The sequence below is a fragment of the Neolamprologus brichardi genome, chromosome 8, assembly GCF_056152115.1.
Source record: "Neolamprologus brichardi isolate AB-2024 chromosome 8, ASM5615211v1, whole genome shotgun sequence".
Classification (NCBI taxonomy): domain Eukaryota; kingdom Metazoa; phylum Chordata; class Actinopteri; order Cichliformes; family Cichlidae; genus Neolamprologus; species Neolamprologus brichardi.
In genome coordinates this window covers 3,619,832-3,643,647 of record NC_142111.1, presented here as the reverse complement: position 1 = coordinate 3,643,647, position 23,816 = coordinate 3,619,832, and the positions used below count along the sequence as shown (strand labels likewise).

Below are 23,816 nucleotides of genomic sequence, written 5' to 3'. Positions count from 1 at the left end.
TTTTATTTTTCAGTAAAGAGGGGTTCAGTGAATGCGCATATGAAACTGGTGGGGTTTGGTACCTCCAACAAGGTTAAGAACCACTGTTCTAGAGCTTTCGCAGAGTGGGGACGTCTTTGTCAGAGGAACATCCAGGCTGGTCAAACTGTTGCCAGACCAGAAGCACTTAAAGAGGCCTCAGTCCTTTATCTGCAAATCAGAAATGTCCCAGATCATCCTAGCGCTGCTTTCTGAGGTTTGATAAAAGCCCAAACAAGCAGAAAGACTGATGTACAAAAATTCATAGGCGATCTTGTTACCAGCACAAAATTACAGAATTTCGAGATATGAACACACACAGACCTGCAAAGACACAATATTAAACACGAGTGTCTGGGGATGTTTGTGAAAGCAGGACGAACTACTGCCCCAGTGAAGTGCTTTAGGAAAAATTGAATTAATGCAAAGATTCCCGCACACAGAGTCTGCAACCAACCCTCCCCCTCCTTCTTCTGTGTCAGCACATGTGTGTGTGTGTGTGTTCCAAAATAAAAGCCCTGATTGAGGTCTGTGGCCGCTGTCCTCCACAGCTGGAAGTGTGATTTACTCAGCGTCAACCTAAACAACACTCCCCTCCCCACCCTCCTTCCTGCACAGGAAATTACATTTCCCAGTCCTCCTACCAGAACCAGAGATGGTGCATGCACATCCACCCACACACACACACACACACACACACACACATATGCTCACCTGCCTGTTTCTATATGTGCAAATGTGCTCATGTGAGCCTGCCAAATGTGGTCTCACTGAGTGTGACATGAGGGGGAGGGATTAGGGGAGGTTCTGAGTAGAAACAGAGAGTCCAGTGTGTCATGTTACACGCCTCAGCTGGAGAGGCGGAGGCGCAGGAGAAGAAGAGGAGGAGGAAACCTGGAGCTTCTTTTCTTCACATGCATTTAACTGAGAGTTTATGGAGGTTGCAGTTGTGGAAAATGAAGATCTCCTCTGTGGTCTTGGCTTTCCTGACCCGAGTTCTGTTTGCAGGTAGGAAAAAGTTTGCTTTGCTTCATGTCAAAGTGGATGTGGTGGAGACAAAATGCTTTCCACTGTTTTTCAGAGGAACTTAGACGAAAACATCACAAAATGAGGAAAGATTTTAGAGTGATGGATAAATAGGTGGTGAAAAATGTTCCAGATTACCTCAGAAGGTTTGTGGATTCAAACTCAGCACTGCATGTCTTTGTCCAGTTTCTGCAGCTTTGTGAGAGTGTTATCAACAGAATAGACAGTTTATCAACGATACATATCTTTGCACAGATTGGAGGGAATTCCAGAGTGAAAATTGGTGGTTTTCCTGTGTGTGTGTTTGAAAGAAAAACAGAGCTTACAGTTTCACCTCCACATTCATTTCAGGCGATTTAAGTAACTCATAACAGCAGCAGCACTTTACAGTCTCTAAGCTATATTTACCTTGTTTTGTTCTGTCACTCAAGACCAAATAAAAGGCAAAACTGTAGGAAAAGCCCTGATTGTGATTATGCACTGCGCTCAAAGCATGTGACTTGTTTGACAGTAAAACGCTTGCGTGTCGTGGAAAATGGGGATTGTGAAATGTGCCCAAAGTTGACAAAAGCAGAAGTGTCATATATAATGCCATACAACACGCGCAGCAGTAACGTTTGTTCCTCAACCATCATCCCACGTATGTCATCACAGCTGCCAAAAACAACACTGCCGTCAGCTTGAGAGGGAAGAAAGCTGCTGAGCAACAACAAACTCACAAACTCACCGTGGAGTGTGTAGATATTTAGCTCTGATTTGTGATGCTAATGGCTGTTCTTTCTCAGTGCATTTACTATCAAAAGCTAAATTCAAGCCAACTATGCACTGATTTCTTCTTCTACTGATGAATAACACCAGGCTGCCCACACTTACATTTGATACAATATGGACACTTTAACACTTTTTGTGAACAGTACAGCTTTGACCCCCCCAAAACTACAACTTGTGTCAGGAAAACCCATTTTTCAGAGCACTTTTATGATCTTTTGATGCGATGCAGTGACTTTGAACGTCTCATTTTAGAAGTTGTTCACAATAGACTCCCGTTATTAGTCAGTTCTGGGTCCAAATTAATAACGTTCACAGCCACCGTCGAACCACCATTCATCTGCTTCAGATCATTGTTAAGCTTGACACTTCTTCTTTTCTCCTCCAGTTTCCCTAAATTTGTTTGAGAACACTCTTCCATGCCAAGATATGGCAGCTTTTAAATATCACACTCGTGTTGCTCTTTGGGAATCACCTTATTGGTGCAAAAAATATTTACATTTTTGCCTGTCAAACTGTGTTTTCTGGCATTTTTCAAACATTTAGCTAAAGAAATGGGAACAAATTATGTTGCTATGGGTACCAAGGTGGCTAACCTTACTTAGGTGTTACACATAAAAACAACAGTGGCTCAGGCGCCTTCTTTGTGCTCGAATGATTCATGGGTCAGTGCTGAGTGGCTTAACAGAGAAAAAAACAGCAAAAAAAATGTTGTAAGTTGCACGTAATTCCATGAAGTGATGTTTTATATTACAGCACATTAAAAAAAATACTGCTACTAAAAGATTACAGATGCATTGGTGCAAGTTGAAATGTTTACTTTAAAGATGGCTTTTTGAACGTGTTCATAAGTAAGTAAGTTTACATTAGAACAACTAATCTCTGCAAAGACTTGAATTCTGCACCATGTTCCTTAACTTAATCTTAATCACTTAAATTCTGAATTATTTTACAGAAGCCACAATTGTTTTTGTTAAACAACCTGCAGCCAATGGCATCCAATAGTCCAAATAATATATGCTGTAATTCTTACTTACTTCTACAGATCTGTGTTTGGCCATCAACGCCACCATCACCCCTTCTCCCTTCACGGTGGCCCAGGAGGGAGAAAATATCACACTTACTTGTGTTGTTTCCCAGCGACGTCGCAACACAGCGTTGCCTGTGGTTAAATGGACGTTTCTACCAGCGGGCACAGATCAACCAGAAGACGAACTCCTCATCGCTCGTGTCAATATGAGGAAGGAGCGTTTCTATGGCAACTACACAAAAAGTTTCCCATGGCCAAAGATGAAGCTGAAAGTGGTGAAACAGGGGAAGATCTTTGAGCTGGTTATCTTGAACGTGTCCGAGGGGGACCGGGGGCTCTACATGTGCCGGGTGCAGGAGTTTAAAAAGCATCAGGCTCGCTGGAAAGCTTCGTCTAACTACACTGCTGCTACTGAGCTCAGAGGTGAGGGCTTGGTTTGCTATCTTGGAGCGTCCCTGTAGTTATAGTTACTGTTTGAGATTTGATGATTTATAAGTGATTTACAAACCACTATATTCGAATCAGATCCATTGACTGAGTCAATACATATGGACCTTTGTAAATGTGAGAGTGGTGCTTATACGTTTAATCCAATCCAAACTATGGTTCCCAATGGTAACACACAGTTTTAGGTCATATGGATAACAATAACTTTCAACAGTGGATATTTTGCAGCTAAAAGGTTTAACTGGGAACAGGTCAGTAATATTACTGAGTATGAAAAGTGCATCTTAGTTTCTCAGAAGAAAGATGGGAACAGGTTCATCAATGTATAGCTGACAAATGTATCTGCAAATTCCAAAGACTTTAAATATCTCATGAGCTACAGTACATACTATGATCAAAAGACCCAGAAGCTGGAGAACATCCATCTCTGTGCACAAGTGACAAGGCTGTGATATCAATATTAGAAGCTTGTGGTCTTCGAGACCTCAGGCATCAATGCATTAAAAACAGACATGATTCTGTCAAGGAAATCGCTCCACGGACGTGCAGAAATCACTATTTCTGAACATGAAGAGTGTTCTGTGGTCAGATTAATCAAAGTTTGAAATTCCAAAGAGGAGAGCCTGCATCTCTGATAGGGATGTTTGTGCCTATAGAACTGGCTTCTTGGATATCTGGAAAGGCAGCATGAGTGCTGAAATATCCAGGTTTTACAGCAACGTATGCTCCCATCTAGATCACATCCTTTTAAGAGAGGGTCTTGCATATTTCAGTGAGACAATACTGAACTGCACACTGCAGCTATTGTAACAGCATGTCTTCACTGTAGAACTATCCGGATACTGAGTCTGGGTTTGTGTTCTAAACCTTTCACCAACTTAAAACATGTGCCGCGTGATTACACTAAAAATATGAGAAAGAAGACCCAGACTGTTACCTGAAATAATCATAATAAATACATAGGACAGACAGATGTAATTTTGTAAGCAAAAAGTGGGTAGTCCTATACTGAATATAGTAACTTATCATTAGACACTGCTAACAGCTAGTATTTAGTTGCGATTCATAAACTTCAAATGATTCAGAAAATGGTCCAAGCAACTCATTAGCAGGCAGAGACACAGGCGTCTGAGTCGTTCCTCAGTTAGTGGTTTGTTAAGAAACTGTGTAACTCTGGGCTGGAACTTCACATTGGGTGGCCTGTTAAAACTGCCACACTGAAGATCCAAATCAACTTCAGATGAAAAGGTTACCCTTGAAAACACTGGGTGATGTTCACAAAAGCATATTGCTGCATTTACAGTCTACATCCTTGAAAAGTTGTAGACTTCAACACGTGTGCATGTTAAGCCAGTTTGGCATATGCTTTCACAAAAACTCCTCTGCAGCCGTTTGTGAATCCAGAGTTTGAAATTGAATGCCCACTTTGTACATCCATCCATTTTAGTGGGCACACACAGTGCCCCTTATGTTTAAGGATTAAAGGATTAGCAAAATTAGTTTATGTCGAATGTATTTGGTAGAAAAATAAATGATCTTTAAATTTTGGAGGATGTGGAAATCGTCCTAAAACATTTGGGAATGTTTGTGGCGGACGATCTGATATCCTCGTGTTGGTGTTGTTCCCAGATCATCATACTAAAGGTTGTTCCAGGATCAACATTGCAAGTGACCAATCAGAATGTTGTGATGTCATACTTTTGCGACTTCGGGAAAAACCGGCGTAAAACAAAAAACTGTACTTAAGCTGCGAGAAACCGCCTTTGTCCGCCGATCAACGGACCCTAACCCTGACCCTAACCCTAACCCTTTAATAAATGCTAAGCAGAATTGATATTGTCCTTGCAACTTGGAATTTCATAAATGCACGAATGGGTTGGTGCGCAAAAGAATAACGTCACAATAATGTGATTGGTCACTTGCAATGTTAAACCTGGAACAACATTTTCATGATGATCTGGGAACAACACCAACACGACGATATCAGATCATCTGTTTGTGGCTTGCAGCATCACGGCACAGTTTCTCTTAGAAAGTCTTCAAATCTTTTGATAGTGGAGGGTGGAGGCTTGACAGCTATCTCTACAACCACAACAGAAGCAATGAGAAATGCAGGTTTGTTAATAGTTCATCTACAAAGATGTTTAAGCTGTTGTAGGTTTGTCTACAAAGATAATCCACTGGCAGCAAAACACTGGCACTACCTTGGACTGCATCTGGCAGAAAATTGAAGGGGTCACAAAAGCCTCCAACTAAGGGCTTAAAGTAAATTGGTGACATTCATAAACTTACAGACTTTAAGAGACTCAAGTTAATGTCAACTGTGATAGCTATTTGACCTAAAGGAGTCATTATGTGTCAACAGTAGCAGTAGTGTGTGACCATAGCTGGATGATGTAATGCATCAGGCTGAAGTGGGTTTAGTGAGCAAAAACGTAATCCTGCTTTAGATTTGGGAGGGGGAATGTCATTGGTTAGTGAAGAAGCCTGCCGATTAAAGGATCCGATCCTCCGTCTCAACAAGTTGCGGCTGTGACTGACTAAATGATCGTGGAGACAGAGCAGCAAGAAAGTAGTGAGGTTTCCACTGCTACCACATGAGACGTTCACATAATGGAATGGATGACACATTCAGTGGTACCAGATACTGCTTAGAAATCCACTCGCTTTCATAAAAACCAGAAGCATCTTTAAAAGGAGTTTTTCTTCCCTGCTTTTAATTTGTGCCAGATTTGCAGAAACCGTTCAGCAGTTTCTGTTGGTCTCTTATTTGTTCTTGTCTCACCTTCGACATCTATAAGCTAAATATAGCAATATACTGTAAATAATAAGTGTAGCATACATAAAAGTCTAATAAAAAGATCTTAGTAGAAGGGGTTAGATATGACCTCAATCGCAAGCACAGGTAGAGAAAATCAGGCTTCAGATTTGTGATCAGTTATCGTGGTTTTGGTTGTTGAAAAGGAAGCTAATAATTGAGCTAATGCTACCGTTTCATGTAGAAGATAAAAATGTTATCGCTGATGTTTCTAAATGACTCGTGTTTCATCAGTTTCAGTGAGTTAGTTCTAGAAATATAGATCAGACTGTTATGTCTACAACGGATGTAAAAATATACTGTATGTACCTAAAACCTTTTTTAAACGTTTACCTGTCCTGTCTGGTAGTGCTAGCAAGCAGAATCATGATCTGAATGCACTGTTGTGCCAAACACATGTGCTTGGCAAGAAGAAAAAAGACGTGACAAAGAGAAGAAGGGGGAAAAGGACATAAAGAAAAATAAACTTGTTTTTGTAATATGACCTGTAATCTTTACCATCTGAAATAACACTTGGATGTTATAGTATTGCAAACAGTACCTAGTTAGCCGAGTTTGCTAATATTTGTATCCTATGTAAGTGAAGGTAAACACACTTTTGCAAAAACCTGCTAAAACCACAGACCACATTTTGGACATTGCTTCGTCATGTGGAGAAATTCAGTGCTTGAGTGACCTCATGTGCTTTGTTATGGTCGCTAAGCTATGATTTAGCATTCACAGTTCAAGAGAGTTTGGGAAAAGATTACTGGCTGCACTAGCAAGTCGACACTCGTCCACTCTTCATGGTCTGATAAAAGCGGACAATACACATTCAGAGTGCAAGAGTATTCGTTAATAATGTCACTAATGCTAATGGCTACAGAAAGCACTTGAAATTATCATCCTGAAAATAATAGCTTATTGAAATAATCAGTTGAGTCAGAGTGTTTTATCCTCGCAACAATCCGAATACAGTTCCATTTTAAATTTATAACCATACGGTGTCTTCCTCCCCACATTTTGATCACCGCATTTTCCATGAATGCATTCCTACAGGCTGTGACTTTTGTGGCCAAGTCTGGGGCGAAGCAGACACGGAGTCCCTATTGAGAGCTGTTGACACTGGCCTTGAGATTGAGTTTCCCTCCCTAAAGTAGAACAGAGAGGGAGCCCAGAGAGACTCAGCAGAAATGGAACAAGAGTTAGCTGTGCTCAGGAAGGTAGAGCTTGAATATTCATTTACAATGACAGTCGAGTGGGCAGCGGGCTCGTGTTGAGCTCTTAACATTTTGTGGTTGAGGATGTGGGGAGCTATTTTCATCCAAGGAAGCTCCATTCAATCATGGTTTGAGTGATGATAATAATAAAGAAGCTTACTGTGTCATTTTTCAATACTGCAATTAGGACATGGCAAGTACACCTCATGATTGTAGAAACACCTTTAGCAGCAGTAACTGTGATAAGTGACCATTTCCTATGAGACTCAATTTAAATGAAGTTTTTTTTTTATTAGTGCCAAAACACAGCAGTCACCTAAAGGCCTTTTATACTGGAATGTAAAGTCAGTATAAATGTATTATTTCGACCACTCTTCTTCTAGAACATGACTTCAGTTCAATAAAATTTGTTAATTTTGCTTTCTTAAGCAGTGTGAACACTGGAACTCTTTGCACTTCGCTTTTGAAGCTGACGGCTGGTCGCTTCCAGAAATTCCTGGCTCCGGTTGCTAAAGTAACCGTCTAATGTATTTATGACCCGGTTTTCTTCAGTGTCATTGGTAGTCACTTCACATGCTCATCTGGCAGTAGGGAAAAGTTTATCTTGAATTCTGCCCCCTTTCAATCATCAGTGGTTATTACATCCGTAGTGATCTGAAGACACGGATTGTCATTTACCTTCTGTGATCTCTCACCACCACCTAGCTGTGCATCACTTCCTGTGAGGATTTGCTCCTGTGCTTGAGATCATTGCCCTGTTCAATGACCCAGTTTTGACCGAGCTTTGGAAACACAGCTTCACAATTAACTCTAGAGTGCTTTGGCATACATAAAACTTCATAATCGACTCAAAGACTGCAGGGTGCCGAAGTCCTGTGGCTGAAAAAACCCAAATCATTACCCGTCCATCATTGTGCTTGACAGTTTGTATGAGGTGGCTGTTCTGATATGCTGTGTTTGGTTTGCACAAAACGTGGTGCTGTGCCTTATGGACAGACATCTCCACTTTGGTCTCGTCTATCCACGGTTAATTGTTCCATAGGTTTTGTGGTTTGTTCAGGTGTAGCTTTGTAAAGCTAAGCTGTGCTGTCCTGTTCTTTTTAGAGAGAACAGGGTTTCTCCTGGCATCCTTTTCAAAACAAGCCATACTTGTTCAGCTTTTTTCTAAGCATGCTGTCATAAACTGTCATGTTTAACATACTAACTGAGGCCCATAGAGACTGAGATGTAGACCGTGAGTTTTTGCAATTTTTATGAGCAATGGGCAGTTTTCTCAACATGCATTTGCCTCCACTTTGTTACATTAGGGTGGACTCTCGCCTTACTTGTTATATATGATCAGAGACTCTTGGCATTTAAGACACTGGAAACCCAGTAGCATAAATCTTTCAGCATACAGGGCAGTTCAATAGAATTTTTTTTTAACAGACACAATAGACTGTACTCAGATTCGATCTGTTTATCTCACTGCTGTCAATAAATCAGAACCAATATAATGGAAACAACGTTTCCTGCTCTAAGGGGAAGATTGCTCTATAACAGTAATGTAATAAGGCAAACAACAATGTTCTGAAAAAATGTTTTGCTGAACATTAATCTTAATAGTTCTGTTGCTTATAGCTAACCTAAAAGTGACTGAAAGTAGGGCTGTTCGATATAACGATATATATCTGATGACGATATAAAAACATCTATCATTTCATTTTACGCTATCGTTTGTTTCGTGGTGTCGCAAAATAAACTGTTTACGGCAATATTTTTTCATCGTTTTGATGGTCACTGTAGTGGCTTTATTAATTTCTTAAAGTTCTCTCTTTCTCTTATATTTTATATAACCACACTACAGATGGACAAGCGCCTGTTTTTATGCGTTGTGGTTAGCAACAACCACGGTAACAGCATCGCGTGTCTGCTTGTTTATGTTCCACATAAACCTTTCACAATAAAGCTCAAGATCCTGTTGAGACTTTTCAAAATAAACTGAATCACGTGAAAGAGCAGATCATTTAGGGTTGAGGATTAAAAACGAGCCGTCAGGTGCTAAAAAATAAACCTTAGACTCAAACGTTAGAACAGGCTTTTCCCCGCAGCACGCCGTGTAATAAATACTCACAAAGAAAACGGCGGCCGTTACAACTTATGTCTAAAAATGTATCGTTTCATGCATCGGTTAAAACACTCGACTCCAGCTACATGACGCGCAGCTGGAAACACTTCTCGCAAGTCGAGCTGCCCGAGATTCACAGAATTTACAGAAAATGTTACATTTTTGTGATTTATATCGTTATCAGGATGATAGATGTCTTATATCAGGATATGAGATTTTGGTCATATCTCACAGCCCTAACTGAAAGTCAGAAACAAGAGGCACATGCAACACAAACGCTTGCCTTCTTGGCTCTTCACGCCTCTGCTGTCCATTCAACTTCCTTAGGCAGACTTTTGTCTTTGTTATACTTCCTCATCTATTCTGGAGCGCTATTCTTCGCATCTAGCCAGTGACATCTAACAAGCTTTGATATCTCTGTGAATGGAGCCCTTTCAAGCAAAAAAAAAGTTCTTTTATTTACACATTCGTCACAATTTGCTAATCAGACTTGTAGATTCCAGGTGCTGCTACTTACTCGTGTACTTATTAAAGTCTTTCTTCCTCCATTTTTCTCTCTGGCACACTTCAGAATCGTTGGCAAACTGAGAAAATATTCCATTAGTTTGTGCTAATGCTTCATAATGCTGCTGGTGTGGTGGACTTGACATAAAAAACAAAAACTCTCCTCTTTAGGAAGAATAATCCCACTGCTTTCATCGTGTATTATATTTCAGTAAAGTCTCACCATTACTTCTATTTCATCAAATTTCATGGAATTCTTATGCTGGGATAACATCAGGTGACCAGGTGTTTCCACAATCTCACACAAACAAAACCTCGATTACTCTGCTTAATACTGCTAAAATGAACACACCCAGAGAGGCTGCAGGGTTTTGTAGAAAAACTTAGGGCAGTGTAGAACGTGGGCACGGTCTCGTCTTGGCATTAATTAAGTGCACTCTTAGGTATTTTTGTAAAACATATGGGCCATTCTGAGCTAACTAGAGGTACATGGCACACGGATGTGGTATGGGTTTCGTCGGAACGAAGGAAAAATAAAATGAAAATTAGAACCATAAACATCTTTTTATAGCTCTTTCTATGAGGGGACATATGACTAAGAAGCCAACAAAGTATGTCTATGTTTGTGTCCATAAAGGGGACATGGGGGCACAGTGAACAAGTGTACAGACCGACTCTTAGAAGAAAAGATTCATAGAGACAACAGGAAGTTAAAGGGTTTATTATTCAAAGCATTTTTCAAACCTTTGTTTAGACGCACAATGTGACTGTGTACTTCCATTCATCTCTGGTCATTTATAATACAGTAAATTATCCTCTGTGATGGATTTAGTCACAGAGGATCATTATTCAGCCTACGTCTGTGTATTGATGTTTACAGTGTTGGGTTTGTTGGTGCATAAAAAGAGCCACAACTCTGAAAGACAGTTGGCAGCCGAAGACAACGCCGTGCCTCTGAGAGACGAAAAAAGGAGAGCGATGAATGTTTCCACTGTAGCGTGATGGAGCCTTTCAAAAGTTGCACTAGGAAGAAGACATTCTCGATATGAGGATAAAAGGCAGTTTTATGGCATACAGCACCAGTTTCTGATTATTCCAGCATGTGCATCTGCACTGACAGAGCTACACAGAACCTGAGGCAAAAACAAAGATGTTATCAAGACTGAGCCTGGGAATAATTTACAATGAAGGCAGGGCTTGCCTTTATATTAAATCAGCTTTAAATATCTGACTGAGAAAATTAGCAGCTCACTGTGAGACGCTGTTTTGACTCATAAGTGTTTTGCTGTTGTTGGATCTCAGAGACTTTTGGTTTTATTTATCATTATTTACTAACGCTACTTTATGCTCGTCATGAGCAAAGGTGATAGTAGGGAAAATTGAATTTTAGTGTTAGTGTTACCATATAAAATATGGCATATTACATAGGAGGCAAACTGTACAGGGTACATTACTGGCAGTAACTGTGAAACTGATTGCTAACCTCCAGTCACACAGGCCTAAAAACTAGTCAGAAACACCCTGGTGACCACTGGTCACGACCAATTGGTGAGTATTTGTGGGAGGTTGTTTGTAGTCACCAGGTGAAACTGGTGTGGAAGAGATATACAATGAAGCACTGAAGGTCTCATTGCGATTATTTTGGTCATTAGCAGCTCAAACAGGTCATTTGATGGTTGCTTTAGGAGTTAATCTCCATTCAGTTCAATTCAGTTCAATTTTATTGATACAGCGCCAAATCACAACAACATCTAAAACATCAATAATAATTGTAAAAAATAAAGTGGCTACTTCACGGATTTCACCTGTCGCGGGTTATTTTTGGAACGTAACTCCCGCGATAAACGAGGGATTGTTGTATATTAATATCTGTGTTCATGCATTAAAAGTAGCCAGTGAGGTATCAGAATGAATATATCTATGGTCAACAGTGGAAACTGTCAAAGGAAGTTGGACAGAAGAGTGATATTATTATTTTCTGACAGTTATAATCCAATAGTTATCCAATCTTCTTCTTCTTTTAAAGTTCAACGGCTGTGTTTCCAAACAGCAGAATGTAGGTCACATACGGTCAGTCCAGGATTAGTGGTTTCACAGATGGTGACTAAATACAAAGGTACAAACAGTCTGAGGACCACTGCTTCAGTCCAAACTCTTCAATGACTACACAGGGCATGAAAAGGATCTAGGGTGGCTGGTTTGTGCATTTAAACATTTGTGCCATCTGCAGTTTTACATTCTGTAAAGGTATCATGTTAGAGAAATTCAGATCTTAAACCATGTGGCATTTGCAGAAACTCTTTTCTCTGACTTCAGACTTTCTTGTAAACTTCTCACTACTCTGTCATACTTGACACCTTCTAATTGTGAAATTTGTGATTTTTGTGCATTTTTTGTCTCTCACAGCTGCTTCTTCCAATATTTATGAATTTTCTGAAGCCAAAATCTGAAGAATTTAAATTTTAAAAATCCTGGAAACATTGCATATAGATATTTTAGCTTCTGGATTATCTGAGGTATGCTTATTTCCATACTTGCTTATTTGTCAGTTACCCAGTATGCCTGTGGGAAAGTCTTAGGCAGGCGTGGTGGAGAGCCTGCCTGTCCTCAGCTGCTGGTGGTTTAGAGTATTTCAAGATGCACTGGTGGGTGTCACTTCACAAGCTTCCTGCCACCAGCCCAGCAAAAGTACAGCAGTGTTAAGACTCCTGTGGTCAGATGGGGTGGAGAAATGAGTGAGTGTGTGGGGTGAAATTTCATGTGGAGCATTGGAAACATGTTTTCTCTGTCATCTCGGACACATACAGCACACCTTGGATTCAAATTACACATGCATTCATTCTCCATTCATGCTTATTTTTAATTTTTGGTGGTGTAACATTTTCTGTCTGCCCTCCGATGTCGAGTAAACCCACAGACAGTAAAAACAAATATGGACGTAACTTCCGGGTTTGAAAATGAAAGCCAAAATGGAACTGCCTTAAAGATGTGTCCTTTCAAATAGCCACTAGGGGGCGATACCTGTGACTTCAAAAGGACTTCCGGTCCTATAGAAATCTATTTTAAAAAATGTCCCTCAAAGATGAGTTTATCAGGCACTTTTCTTGTTAATTTATGGGCTCAGTTACTTAATAAGGAATAAAACATTAAGTTAATTTTGAAAAAATTTGTCATCCTTATTTTCAGAAAAGAGTGTCCAGGATATAGTTATCATCTATTGACTTGTGATCGACAAGCCAATTAACCTCCTAGGACTTGGCGTCCACATATGTGGACATCACATTTTGGGTTATTTAGACCAAAATTTTGGGTTAGGCGACTGTGGCTCAGGAGGTTGGGAAGCATATCTGTAACCAGAAGGTCGCCGGTTCAATCCCCGGGCTCTCTGTCCTGGTCGTTGTGTCCTTGGGCAAGACACTTTACCCTACTGGTGATGGCCAGAGGGGCCGATGGCGCGATATGGCAGCCTCGCTTCTGTCAGTCTGCCCCAGGGCACCTGTGGCTACAACCGTAGCTGCCTCCACCAGTGTGTGAATGCGAGAGTGAATGAATAGTGGCATTGTAAAGCGCTTTGGGTGCCTTGAAAAGCGCTATATAAATCCAATCCATTATTATTATTAAAATACTCAATTTTGCTCTACAAGGGCCTGATATCCACTTACAAGGACATTATACAGCTACTGTTCTATCAAAATTTTAAACAAATATCCTCATATGTGGCTCTTATTTTTCTTAAAAACAAAAATAAGGTTAAAAAAAATCAGGAAATTCTTTGTTTTTACATTCATCGTACCCCAATATGCCCAAATATCAAAGAGAAATTAAAACTGCATGCCGTGTAAGAGTTCAGGTCTTAGGGGGTTAATATTTGGTTGCAGACTCAGATCTTCTCCTTACTTCTCACATCTAGCTTCAAATCACCAACCCAGTAACAGGAAACATCATAAAGGATTTCACGAACGAATGGTCGCAGTAGCTACATCAACTTACACAGAGTCAGAGTAAACCCTATACTGTACAAGAATACTATATATGTTTTGTACATGTGTGTATGTTTACACATACATTCACATACATAAAATCAAACATACTTGACACCATTTAATTTAATGAACTAAGTTGGGAAGGCCCAGAGACCAAGTTTCTAGCTCATGGAGCTAATGTTAATTAGCCTACTAGCTAATCAATCAAATTAGTCAAGTCAACAGACATTAAAGTCACTTGTTCAGCTGCTTTATGTAAGCTACTCACAGCAACAACAATTTCTAAAAGCTTCCAGTTGATTGGATGGAGTGTTAAAGAACTCACAAAAAGATACTTTTTTAACATTTATATTCACCAACTAAAAGCTAAATAGTGCGCTAATGATATAATACTGGTTACTGATAAATGCTAATTTTGGAATAGATCAATGCATTTCATTTTATCTCATGATCCATCATCAAGTTCAGACAATACTCACTAGAAATATGTTCAATGTTAAATGGACTGGTTCTTATACAGTACTTGAGCACTCAAAGCTTTTTATACAATGACGTGTGCTGGCCACACAAAGCTCGGTGCTACTTGGGTCAAGATTCAATTGTGATGTTTTGTCTGGAGACGAGAAACCTAACAACCCATGTAAGAGAAGAAACAAGCCTGAGGCGACATGTGTTTAGTGTGCAGAGGTTGCCCTTTTCTTAACGTTGGATTATGTCTGAGTGTGAGGTGAACGTTTGCAAAGATGCATAACTGTTGCGCTAATGTCTGACTCAATACGATGTTTAGTCTTTGAACTGTGGACGGTGAATCAGAGACAAAATCAGGCAGGGAGGAGGCCAAAATAGCCTCCCTGTCCTCCTGCAATTAGCTTTATTTAAACTCGAGCCGGTGTGTAATCAGGCAGCAGGGAACCCACAGTGATGACTACGGACTTCATGTGTTTCTTATTTATTTATTTATTTAGGACAGTGCATGTTAATGAACATAAATGTAAAAAGAAAAATTACATGAATGTAAACATGCCAGATTATAGCCAAAGGCTAATTTCCACCTGTTGTCCTTAAACATAAAGAAATAGACAATAATTCATAAAAAATCATCATTCATTCATAATAAAAACTCCATCACCAAACTACACATACACACCATTCTGTACCGAAATAAAACATTAAAAATATACAACTCATACATGATCACACACTTGATTTATCCATAGCCAGTTTTTAACCTTTGCTTTAAACAAATTGAATGTCGAGCATTCTCTAATAGGTTGAGGAAGACTGTTCCACAGATGGCCACCCTTAACAGAGAGGACGTTCTGCCCAAATGCTGTCCGTCTGTGGGGTATAAACAAGTCTCCTCGGATTGTAGCTCGAGTGGTCCTGTCTGAGCTTTCTTTATGCCTGATAAACTGCTTTAGTGGTGGTGGAGCAAGGGAGTGTAAGACTTTATATATTAAACACACCCTTTTAAGTTTCACTAAGTTATTGAAGTTCAGTAATTTATGTTTTTTTAATACATGACAATGGTGGTGGGAAGTCGGTTTTTTGTCGAGTAGTTTTAAACTTCTTTTATAAATGTTTTCAATAGTTTTAAGTATTGTTGGACAAGCAAGTGACCAGGACGTCAAACAATAGTCCATATGAGAGATGATCATTGAGTAAAAATAAGTTACTCAAACTTACTTACTATTCTTTTCTCTCATTTTCACTGTAGTGCATGTCCTACCGGCCACCAAGGCCAAAGAAAGTCTGTGGAGCTTGTTTCAAGGTAAGTGCAGATATTTTTAGTCTGTGAATGTGTGTGTTTGCATTTGTGTGGTGAACTGGCACTGTATAGTCCTTGGTAGATAAAAATAGCCCAACCCAAAAGATGTACTCCAGTACCTTGAAATAGTTTGGCCAAACATGTTCTCATTTTTTCTTCCATTTACATTTTTGTGCACAGTAAAGTAACAGTACAGGCTCCTGCAGTGTTGGACTGGTGCATGCCTGTTTGTGTTTTTCAGATGTGTACCTGTGTGCAGTGCTGATCTGCTCAGTGGGTCTGCTGTGCATGTGCATGTTCACCGTGACAGTGACCTGCCAGTACATACAGAGGAAGAAGAGGCTAAAAGGTCAGCAGCATTTCAGTCTTCTTGTAACTCTTTCTGACGTCGCCGTTTTCTTCTTTTTGTCTATGGTTTCATCTTTTTCAAATAACAGTCTGATATTGTCTTTGCAGACAGTTACCACTTGGTCAAAAGCCCGCAAAACAGGTAAAGGTTTAAGAGCAAGCCATCTCTAAAAAAAATCTAGAAAATTGTAATAATAATTAAAAAAAACAATTATCACTCACATAAACTGAACCTTTGCTAATGTGATTCCACTACAGCTCAGGAGAAACAGTCACCAGTGTGATCAGTGTGTCTCCTGCTCTACCAAAGAAGGAGAGGAGATACAGGAAGAAAAGGAGCCGAGACTACCAAGAGGAGATACCACCAGAGATACCGGCAAAAGGTAATCACAAGTTTGCTGATTTAATGTTTTCTAAAACATGTTGGAAAACATGCTGAATACTTAAAATTAGTCTTACAGATATTTATATTATATTTATATTATAATTTCTGCAATAGCAGAAGATATAGTTGTGAAAATCTAAGTAGACCCTTAGTGCTCCCATAGGAATTAAGAAGATAGGTAGCAGGCATGTTCTGCTCATTAAATACATTTGATTAACTGATCATCAGCAATTGTGACCACGTCTAGAAATGCAGAAATTCTGGCATTTTAGTAACACATCACAATATTCCCAGGAACAAGTATCCTAGCAAATTCCCAAAAATGCAAGATCTATATGTTAGTCTCTACAAGTCTCTGTGAGCATGTTAAATGTTAAAAGTCTGACAGTTTGGAAGGGCTGCCAGCTGAAAGCACCTTCTCTCTAATATGAACATGGGAGCACAGGTTAGGTTTGCAAAGCTGCATGTGAGCAAACTATAAGACTTCTGGAACAATGTCCTTTGTACAGACTAAACCATATGGAAATGTTGGCCAAAAGAAAACCAAACATACCAGCTGTTGAGCACGGTGGTGGAAGAGTAATGACTTGTTTTGTAACTACAGGGTCTGGGCAGTGTTACGAAATCAGTTTCACCCCGGTTCTTTTATTCCTCGAGGCATCCAGAGACGGCACCGGACTCAGTAGTCATTTTCACAAAAACCTTTATTCATCTTTATTCAGTTACGCATGCATCTTCTAGAAGGGGAGACGTGCCAGGCCGGTGTCCCTCTGCAAATCTTCCACCCCTTTGTTTGTTACAGTCAGCTTTATAGAAGCGACCCCATCATAAAACCCCCATGGTGTGCTGCAAACTCTGTGTCTCTGTGTGTGTGCACGAGCACGTGAGTGCCTGTGTGTGCACATACCCGTGTGTCTATGTGAGTGCACGTGAGTGAGTGTGCATGTGGGTGTGGGTGCGTCATAACAATCAAAGCACTGTGTGTGTGTCTCTGTGTACGTGACTTCCTGTCGGTCATAAAAGTAATCTCCTCACCCGAGCTACACCAAATTCCTCTACACAACATAGAAAACAGAGTTAACATGTTACAAACACTGAGACCCCCACTCTGCATCCACTGGGCCATTGGCCTCTTGTTGTCTTACATTTACAGATAAAGTGGAGAGTCTCCTGCAAACCTACTTCTAAGTTTATAATTCAATTTCAATTCAATTTAATTTTATTTATATAGCGCCAAATCACAACAAAAGTCGCCTCAAGGCGCTTCATAGATACAGAGAAAAACCCAACAATCATATGACCCCCTATGAGCAAGCACTTTGGCAACAGTGGGAAGGAAAAACTCCCTTTTAACAGGAAGAAACCTCCGGCAGAACCAGGCTCAGGGAGGGGCGGGGCCATCTGCTGCGACCGGTTGGGGTGAGAGAAGGAAGACAGGATAAAGACATGCTGTGGAAGAGAGACAGAGGTTAATAACAGATATGATTCAACACAGAGAGGTCTGTTAATACATAGTGAGTGAGAAAGGTGACTGGAAAGGAAAAACTCAATGCATCATGGGAATCCCCCGGCAGCCTACATCTATTGCAGCATAACTAAGGGAGGATTCAGGGTCACCTGGTCCAGCCCTAACTATATGCTTTAGCAAATAGGAAAGTTTTAAGCCTAATCTTGAAAGTAGAGATAGTGTCTGTCCAAACTGGAAGCTGGTTCCACAGAAGAGGGGCCTGAAAACTGAAGGCTCTGCCTCCCATTCTACTTTTAAATACTCTAGGAACAACAAGTAGGCCTGCAGAGCGGGAGCGAAGTGCTCTAATAGGGTGATATGGTACTACAAGGTCATTAAGATAAGATGGGGCCTGATTATTTAAGACCTTGTATGTGAGGAGCAGGATTTTGAATTCAATTCTGGATTTAACAGGAAGCCAATGAAGGGAAGCCAAAACAGGAGAAATATGCTCTCTCTTTCTAGTCCCTGTCAGGACTCTTGCTGCAGCATTTTGGATTAGCTGAAGGCTTTTCAGTGAGTTTTTTGGACATCCTGATAATAATGAATTGCAGTAGTCCAGCCTGGAAGTAATAAATGCATGAACTAGTTTTTCAGCGTCACTCTGAGACAGGATCCCTCTGAGACAGAGATAACAATTATGAGTTTTATTAAAGGTGCAAGCATCAGCATCAGCAACCCCCAACTGTAGCTTCCTGTCTCGTTTTATGACAGGCAGACCCCCAGTGTCCATAAATTCCTTTCTCTCTAAACACACACTCTCAGGCCGACAGCTAAGCCAAACTAAAACACACCTTATTCCTCTGATCTAAACAAATTTAACACATCATATTATAACAATGATTTTCTTGTACTCACAGCAGCTTTCACTTGTTGAGTTGACTATGAACTCTATATACCAGTATTCTAGTGCCAAATGGAGGTCATCTGCCTGACAGCTAAAGCTTGTCAAAATTGAGTTATACAACAGAACAGCTGAAAACGAAAAGAATTAAGGTGCTGTAATGGTACAGTTAACGACAGGGCTTCCACACAGTAAATGCTGTGGCAGGACCTTAAGAGAGCTGTACATAAACAAAAGACTGCAAACCTTAATGAACTGACACCAATTCCATAAACTGAACCTTTGCTAATGTGCCACAGTGCCTTTATGAATGTTGATCCACTCCATAAAGACGAGTGGATCAACATTCCTCCACATCAAAGTGAGAGACTGATGAAGTCATATAGAAAATATGACTTCAAGTTGTCGCAGCTAAAGGTGGTTCCACAAGCTACTAAATCATGGGGTGCGCATAAGGTTTTCAGAGGACTGTACAGAGTTCTGTGAAAAATGTTTCTTTGTACATAACTGTAAGAAAAATCCCAACTTTGCTCTGACTTCATGTTGTTCTCATAGATTTCTGGCATTCCACATAAACACTTAGTTATGGAGCGGTTTCCTTAAATTAGCTGGGAACATGTTCACACTCTTAAACCAATGCTGAGTCACACCAAATTCACTTCCTAATTAGCAAGTGGAATTCTATGGATAATTTTTCCAATGATAGGTAAAAAAAAAAGTTATTCTGGATTTTCACTCCGCCTAGGTCTTAAAAAAGATTTTAGAATGACCAGAATTCCTAGTTTAGAAACATTTTAGGACAATTATCATCAAATTACAGAAATTATAGTAACTTTGAAAACTGAGATGCGTTCCTTTTGTGTCTTAATAGGCTTATTTTGCCTTATTTTTTGTTAGCTACTCCACCACATGCTTTCAGTGGGTTTTGCTGCTTTTTTTTATTACCAAGCAATGTTGCCACACTGTTATAAGATAGATGAACGTAGTTCAGGGTTGTCTTGCTGTGATATAAAATGTCTGCCATGAAAATGTCTCAGCGATGGTATAGTATCTCTCTCCAAAATCTGTATATCATTCAGTGGGGGGTGCATCTACCGCAACTGGTTAAGGAGAGAGAAATGAATGAATTAATGGGGCCATTAACCATACACTAATACACAAATGCACTCCCCATACAGATAATGGCTCTGAACTGTGCTGACAAGTTAACTGATCCTTATCTTTTTTAGGTCAGAACATGATGACGTTTTTTAGAGGTGTTCCTGCACCCATGTGTTACAGAATGACCTTGTTTTTAATGCAGTTCTCCCTGAAGGCCTAAACATATTGTCCGTTTGAAACAGATTTCTTGTTCCTAGGTTGTCTTTGTACTATTTTGAATTGGGGTTGAGTTATTTGCAAATCCCTGAATTCTGTATCCCAACTTTTTTGTAGGGAAGCATGGCAATGCAACTGGGACCTTCAAATATTCCCAGTTACAACAGTATCTACCTTCTACTGGCTCAATTAACAACTTGTGTTTTCCCTCGTGCAGTTCCCATTGGAGACAAAACACACAAACCGAAACTTTTAAAACCTCAACCAAGAAAAGTAGTGTTGGTGAGTACCATTCATGCCTGATTATCAGTTAGCAATGTCCTTTTTTGCATGTTTAAGGTAAGGTACAAGGACTGAACTGAAAAAAGAGTGAAAAACCAGACAATGCAGACAAAAACTTTTAAATATAACTTTGAAATTAAATTAACATTTAAGCAGAATGTCTAAGGGCAAAGGTGCCAGAAAAACTGTGCCACATAACCAATCTTTTATTGCTGTTGGCATGAAGTGGCTCTGTGGCAGCTTGGTATGGTAATGTCATAAAATACTTGAAGAGGTAATTAAATTTTAGGTTACCTCAACCCAGAACTGCAGCAGGGTGGTGTTTACACACAGCGTGCTCCAAGTTACCAAAACCAGTGATTTACCAAAACCTACAGCATCTTTAGCAATGTAATGTATTCATGCAGTTCTATAGTTTTTTTCTAGCCTTCCTTTTCTAACCGCTAACTAGCTCTCTCCTCTCCTCCATCATTATTTTTCTCTGTCCTCTTTGATCTCTAGCCGAGGATAGTGGAGGAGAACCTGACCTACGCAGAGCTGGATCTGGTGAAGCCAATTCCAGAGACCAAGGCATCACGTAGTGGCACAGTGTACGCCCAGATACTGTTCGAAGAACAGCAGCTATGAGAGAGACACATACACCACTAGTACCTGTGCCTTGTGTAAAAACAAAAAAAAGTACTTTCTATTTATAGTCTGTATTGTTTTTTATATTTAAATGATTTGTGAAGGAAAAAATGTCTCAAAATTATGGCAAAATATGATTTTATATGAACTTTTGTATAACTTCTTTTTGTGAGACCACGGTGCAAACTGATTATTTTTTATTACTGGACTTCTCATTTCTTGTTTTCTTTTGTACCCACAATTGAAACCTGTGTAGCCGAGCCCGGGAACGCGATCGAAGACTTCTGTGCTGATTTAGACCTGATTCGTCTGTCATGACAATCGGAAGGGAAAATGGAGGTTTGGATATGTGAGACCAAACTTTACATGTTAGTGAGTGAATAAGGTGCTGTGAAGCTGACATGACGAGTGGCAGTCAGGTTTGCTCTGCTTCTGTTGGTGACTTTAAAAAGATAACTTTTGAAGTGTCGTTTCAAGCCAAACAAGGTTGATACGCTCACGTCAAGCAAACGTTGCGTCTCAACTGCAGAATTCATTGGAAACAAATAGTTAAACAAAACACTTTAAGCTTTTGTGATTCATGTATTTCATACCCAGTATTTAATAACTGGTTTTGGTCTTCTCCTTTGGCAGAGTAATGAGCACAGGAGCACTTCCTGTTCCTCCCGTGTTGTTGTATTTCAGGCTGGTCCTGTTAGCTCTCTGCTCTCAGTGTGACTTAACTCCTGAGCTGCAAAGACAAACTTTCAAAAATACATTTTCTGAAATATGAGACCCAAACCAGGTTTCAAATTCAAATGCAGTCCAAAGAAATCTGAAACCTCTGGTGCGTACACAATGGCAACGTTTTTCATGATTTTCCAGAGAAAGTCATCTTCTCCGTAGCCCGTCTATCCAGTCAGCACATTAACAATAATTACATCACTTTTGGCTTGCGTTGCCATGTGCTAGGGCTACATTTACCATCCCAAGATTCTGGCTTGGTTTCTCCATTGTTTCCTCTTGAGTCAGATTTATAGTTTTGCATTTGTAGAAGGACAGTGGACAAAGGCGCAAAAGCAGTAGTCAGCAAGGTGGGGTGCAAATCCAGAATTTCTCTGCTTGGAGTCAAGCTGAGCTCATTTCATACTGAATGTAACAACATGAGCAAAGCATCAGTCTTTTTCACCCAGGCCTTTCCCCAAGTGTTCCTTTGAAATCATTAATGCACTTTATTAAAATAGCGTCAATTAGAATAAACTGAAATACACGAAGGCTTGATCTAAATAAGAAATCCTGTTTTATATGCTTTGCTTCATACAATAAAATGACTCCAGTGATAGCCTTTGATATTTCTTAGGCCAGCTACGCTCCCTTCCACAATGAATAGCTGGAAATCCCATTCTGAAGTGAGTGGATTTATAAAGGAGAGAAAAAGTTAATTAAAGACATCCGTTGTTATGAATGTGAACAGAAAGCCCACCATTATCAAATGTGATTTACTTTCTAGTGAGTTCCCAGCTTTATCTGCTTCCCAGCATCTGTCTTCAGTCTGTTTTTGTGTATCAAGCTGCAGTTTATATCGACCACAGCCCCAAAGAGTTGACACAAAACTGGTAATCAGCCCTCGGACCTCCCCCCACAGGCAAACACTTAAGATCACACAATTCTTTTCATCTGGTGCCAACATCGGCTTAGCAGGCTGTTAGCAACTCATGAACTCATTTATATATACATGCAAGGGTGGAGTTACATGAAGGCTAAACACCCTCATCACTGACTTACACAGGCACATAGTGTAAATTCACAAGGCTGCCAGCAGTTGTGACACCTGATCTGTGGTCAGGGTCAGACTAAGAGTTGTGTTTGGGCTGTTTCACATTAACGCCAGTCACGGATTTTAAATCTTGAGGTGATTCGCTGTTTCAGATAAGAACCAAAAGCCACTTTGGCCACGATCCCACATACCTACACTAAGGTTTCCTTGCTTTCTCGTTTTCCATGAATCTGAGTGTGAAAGTCCTTTTTTTTTTCCAATTTAATGATCCTTTGGACTCAGGCATGGAAAAGCGAAGGAAAGCTTTTTTAAACAGTGAACTTGAAACCCAGACACAAAGGCACCTGATCCCTCCCTTCCCCCCAAGACGTCCGCTATCAGAGTTCTCTGCATTCAGACTGCTAGTCTCACTTTTTAAGCTTCTCTGAAGTTCATCTCAAAGTGGCGTTTTGCTCCATTTCCAGCCATCTACGGTTGGCTGTACCAGCTTTTAACCAGTAGTTTGAGATAGCACGGTGAATGGACTCACTTCAAAAACAACGCTGAACATGTATTTGGTATTAGCATTAGAAATACATATCAGCCAACCCTAGGGCTGACTTACCAGAGCTGCTGTGCCAATTCAAAACAAATCTAAAGAGCTCACCTACCACTGCAGACCTACTACACATTCCTAAGGCAAGCTGGTGCTTATAGACTCGGACATGTTTTCTTCCCTTGGCTATATATTACTTTACTATGTAAACCACTGCTGACCTCTACTTTTGTTAGCGCTCCAACTTTCCCGACGTTGCCCTCTAATGTTCGCTTCAATCGCACAGCAAGCATTACCCCTGCATAAATGAAATGACTGAAAGTGACCTTTCAGCGGTGAGTAGAAGTGTCTTAAAAATGCCCTTCGACTGTGAAATGTAAAGTTTCTTCCAGACCACACTGTCCTTAATAGGAGTCTGCTAACTAGAACCATGTGTGTGAATTGTGCCTCTGTGCTCTCCCCCTTTTCCCTCCGTCTCTCTGCTCACCACTGATCTCTGCATTTACCAAGATTCAAGCATTTCTACTCATGTTCATTTTGTACATTT

At 40.2% G+C, this 23,816-nt stretch overlaps 1 protein-coding gene across 1 annotated transcript; it reads left to right on the top strand.

Moving 5' to 3' along the window:
• Window positions 1–854: 854 nt before the first annotated feature.
• vstm4b (V-set and transmembrane domain containing 4b) lies at window positions 855–23,816 on the top strand. Its single transcript, XM_087845290.1, has 8 exons — window positions 855–1,026; window positions 2,858–3,265; window positions 15,618–15,671; window positions 15,910–16,017; window positions 16,125–16,158; window positions 16,275–16,399; window positions 20,287–20,351; window positions 20,853–23,816. Exons 1-8 carry the CDS (start codon window positions 855–857, stop codon window positions 20,976–20,978), a joined length of 1,092 nt encoding a protein of 363 aa, XP_087701416.1. The 3' UTR covers window positions 20,979–23,816.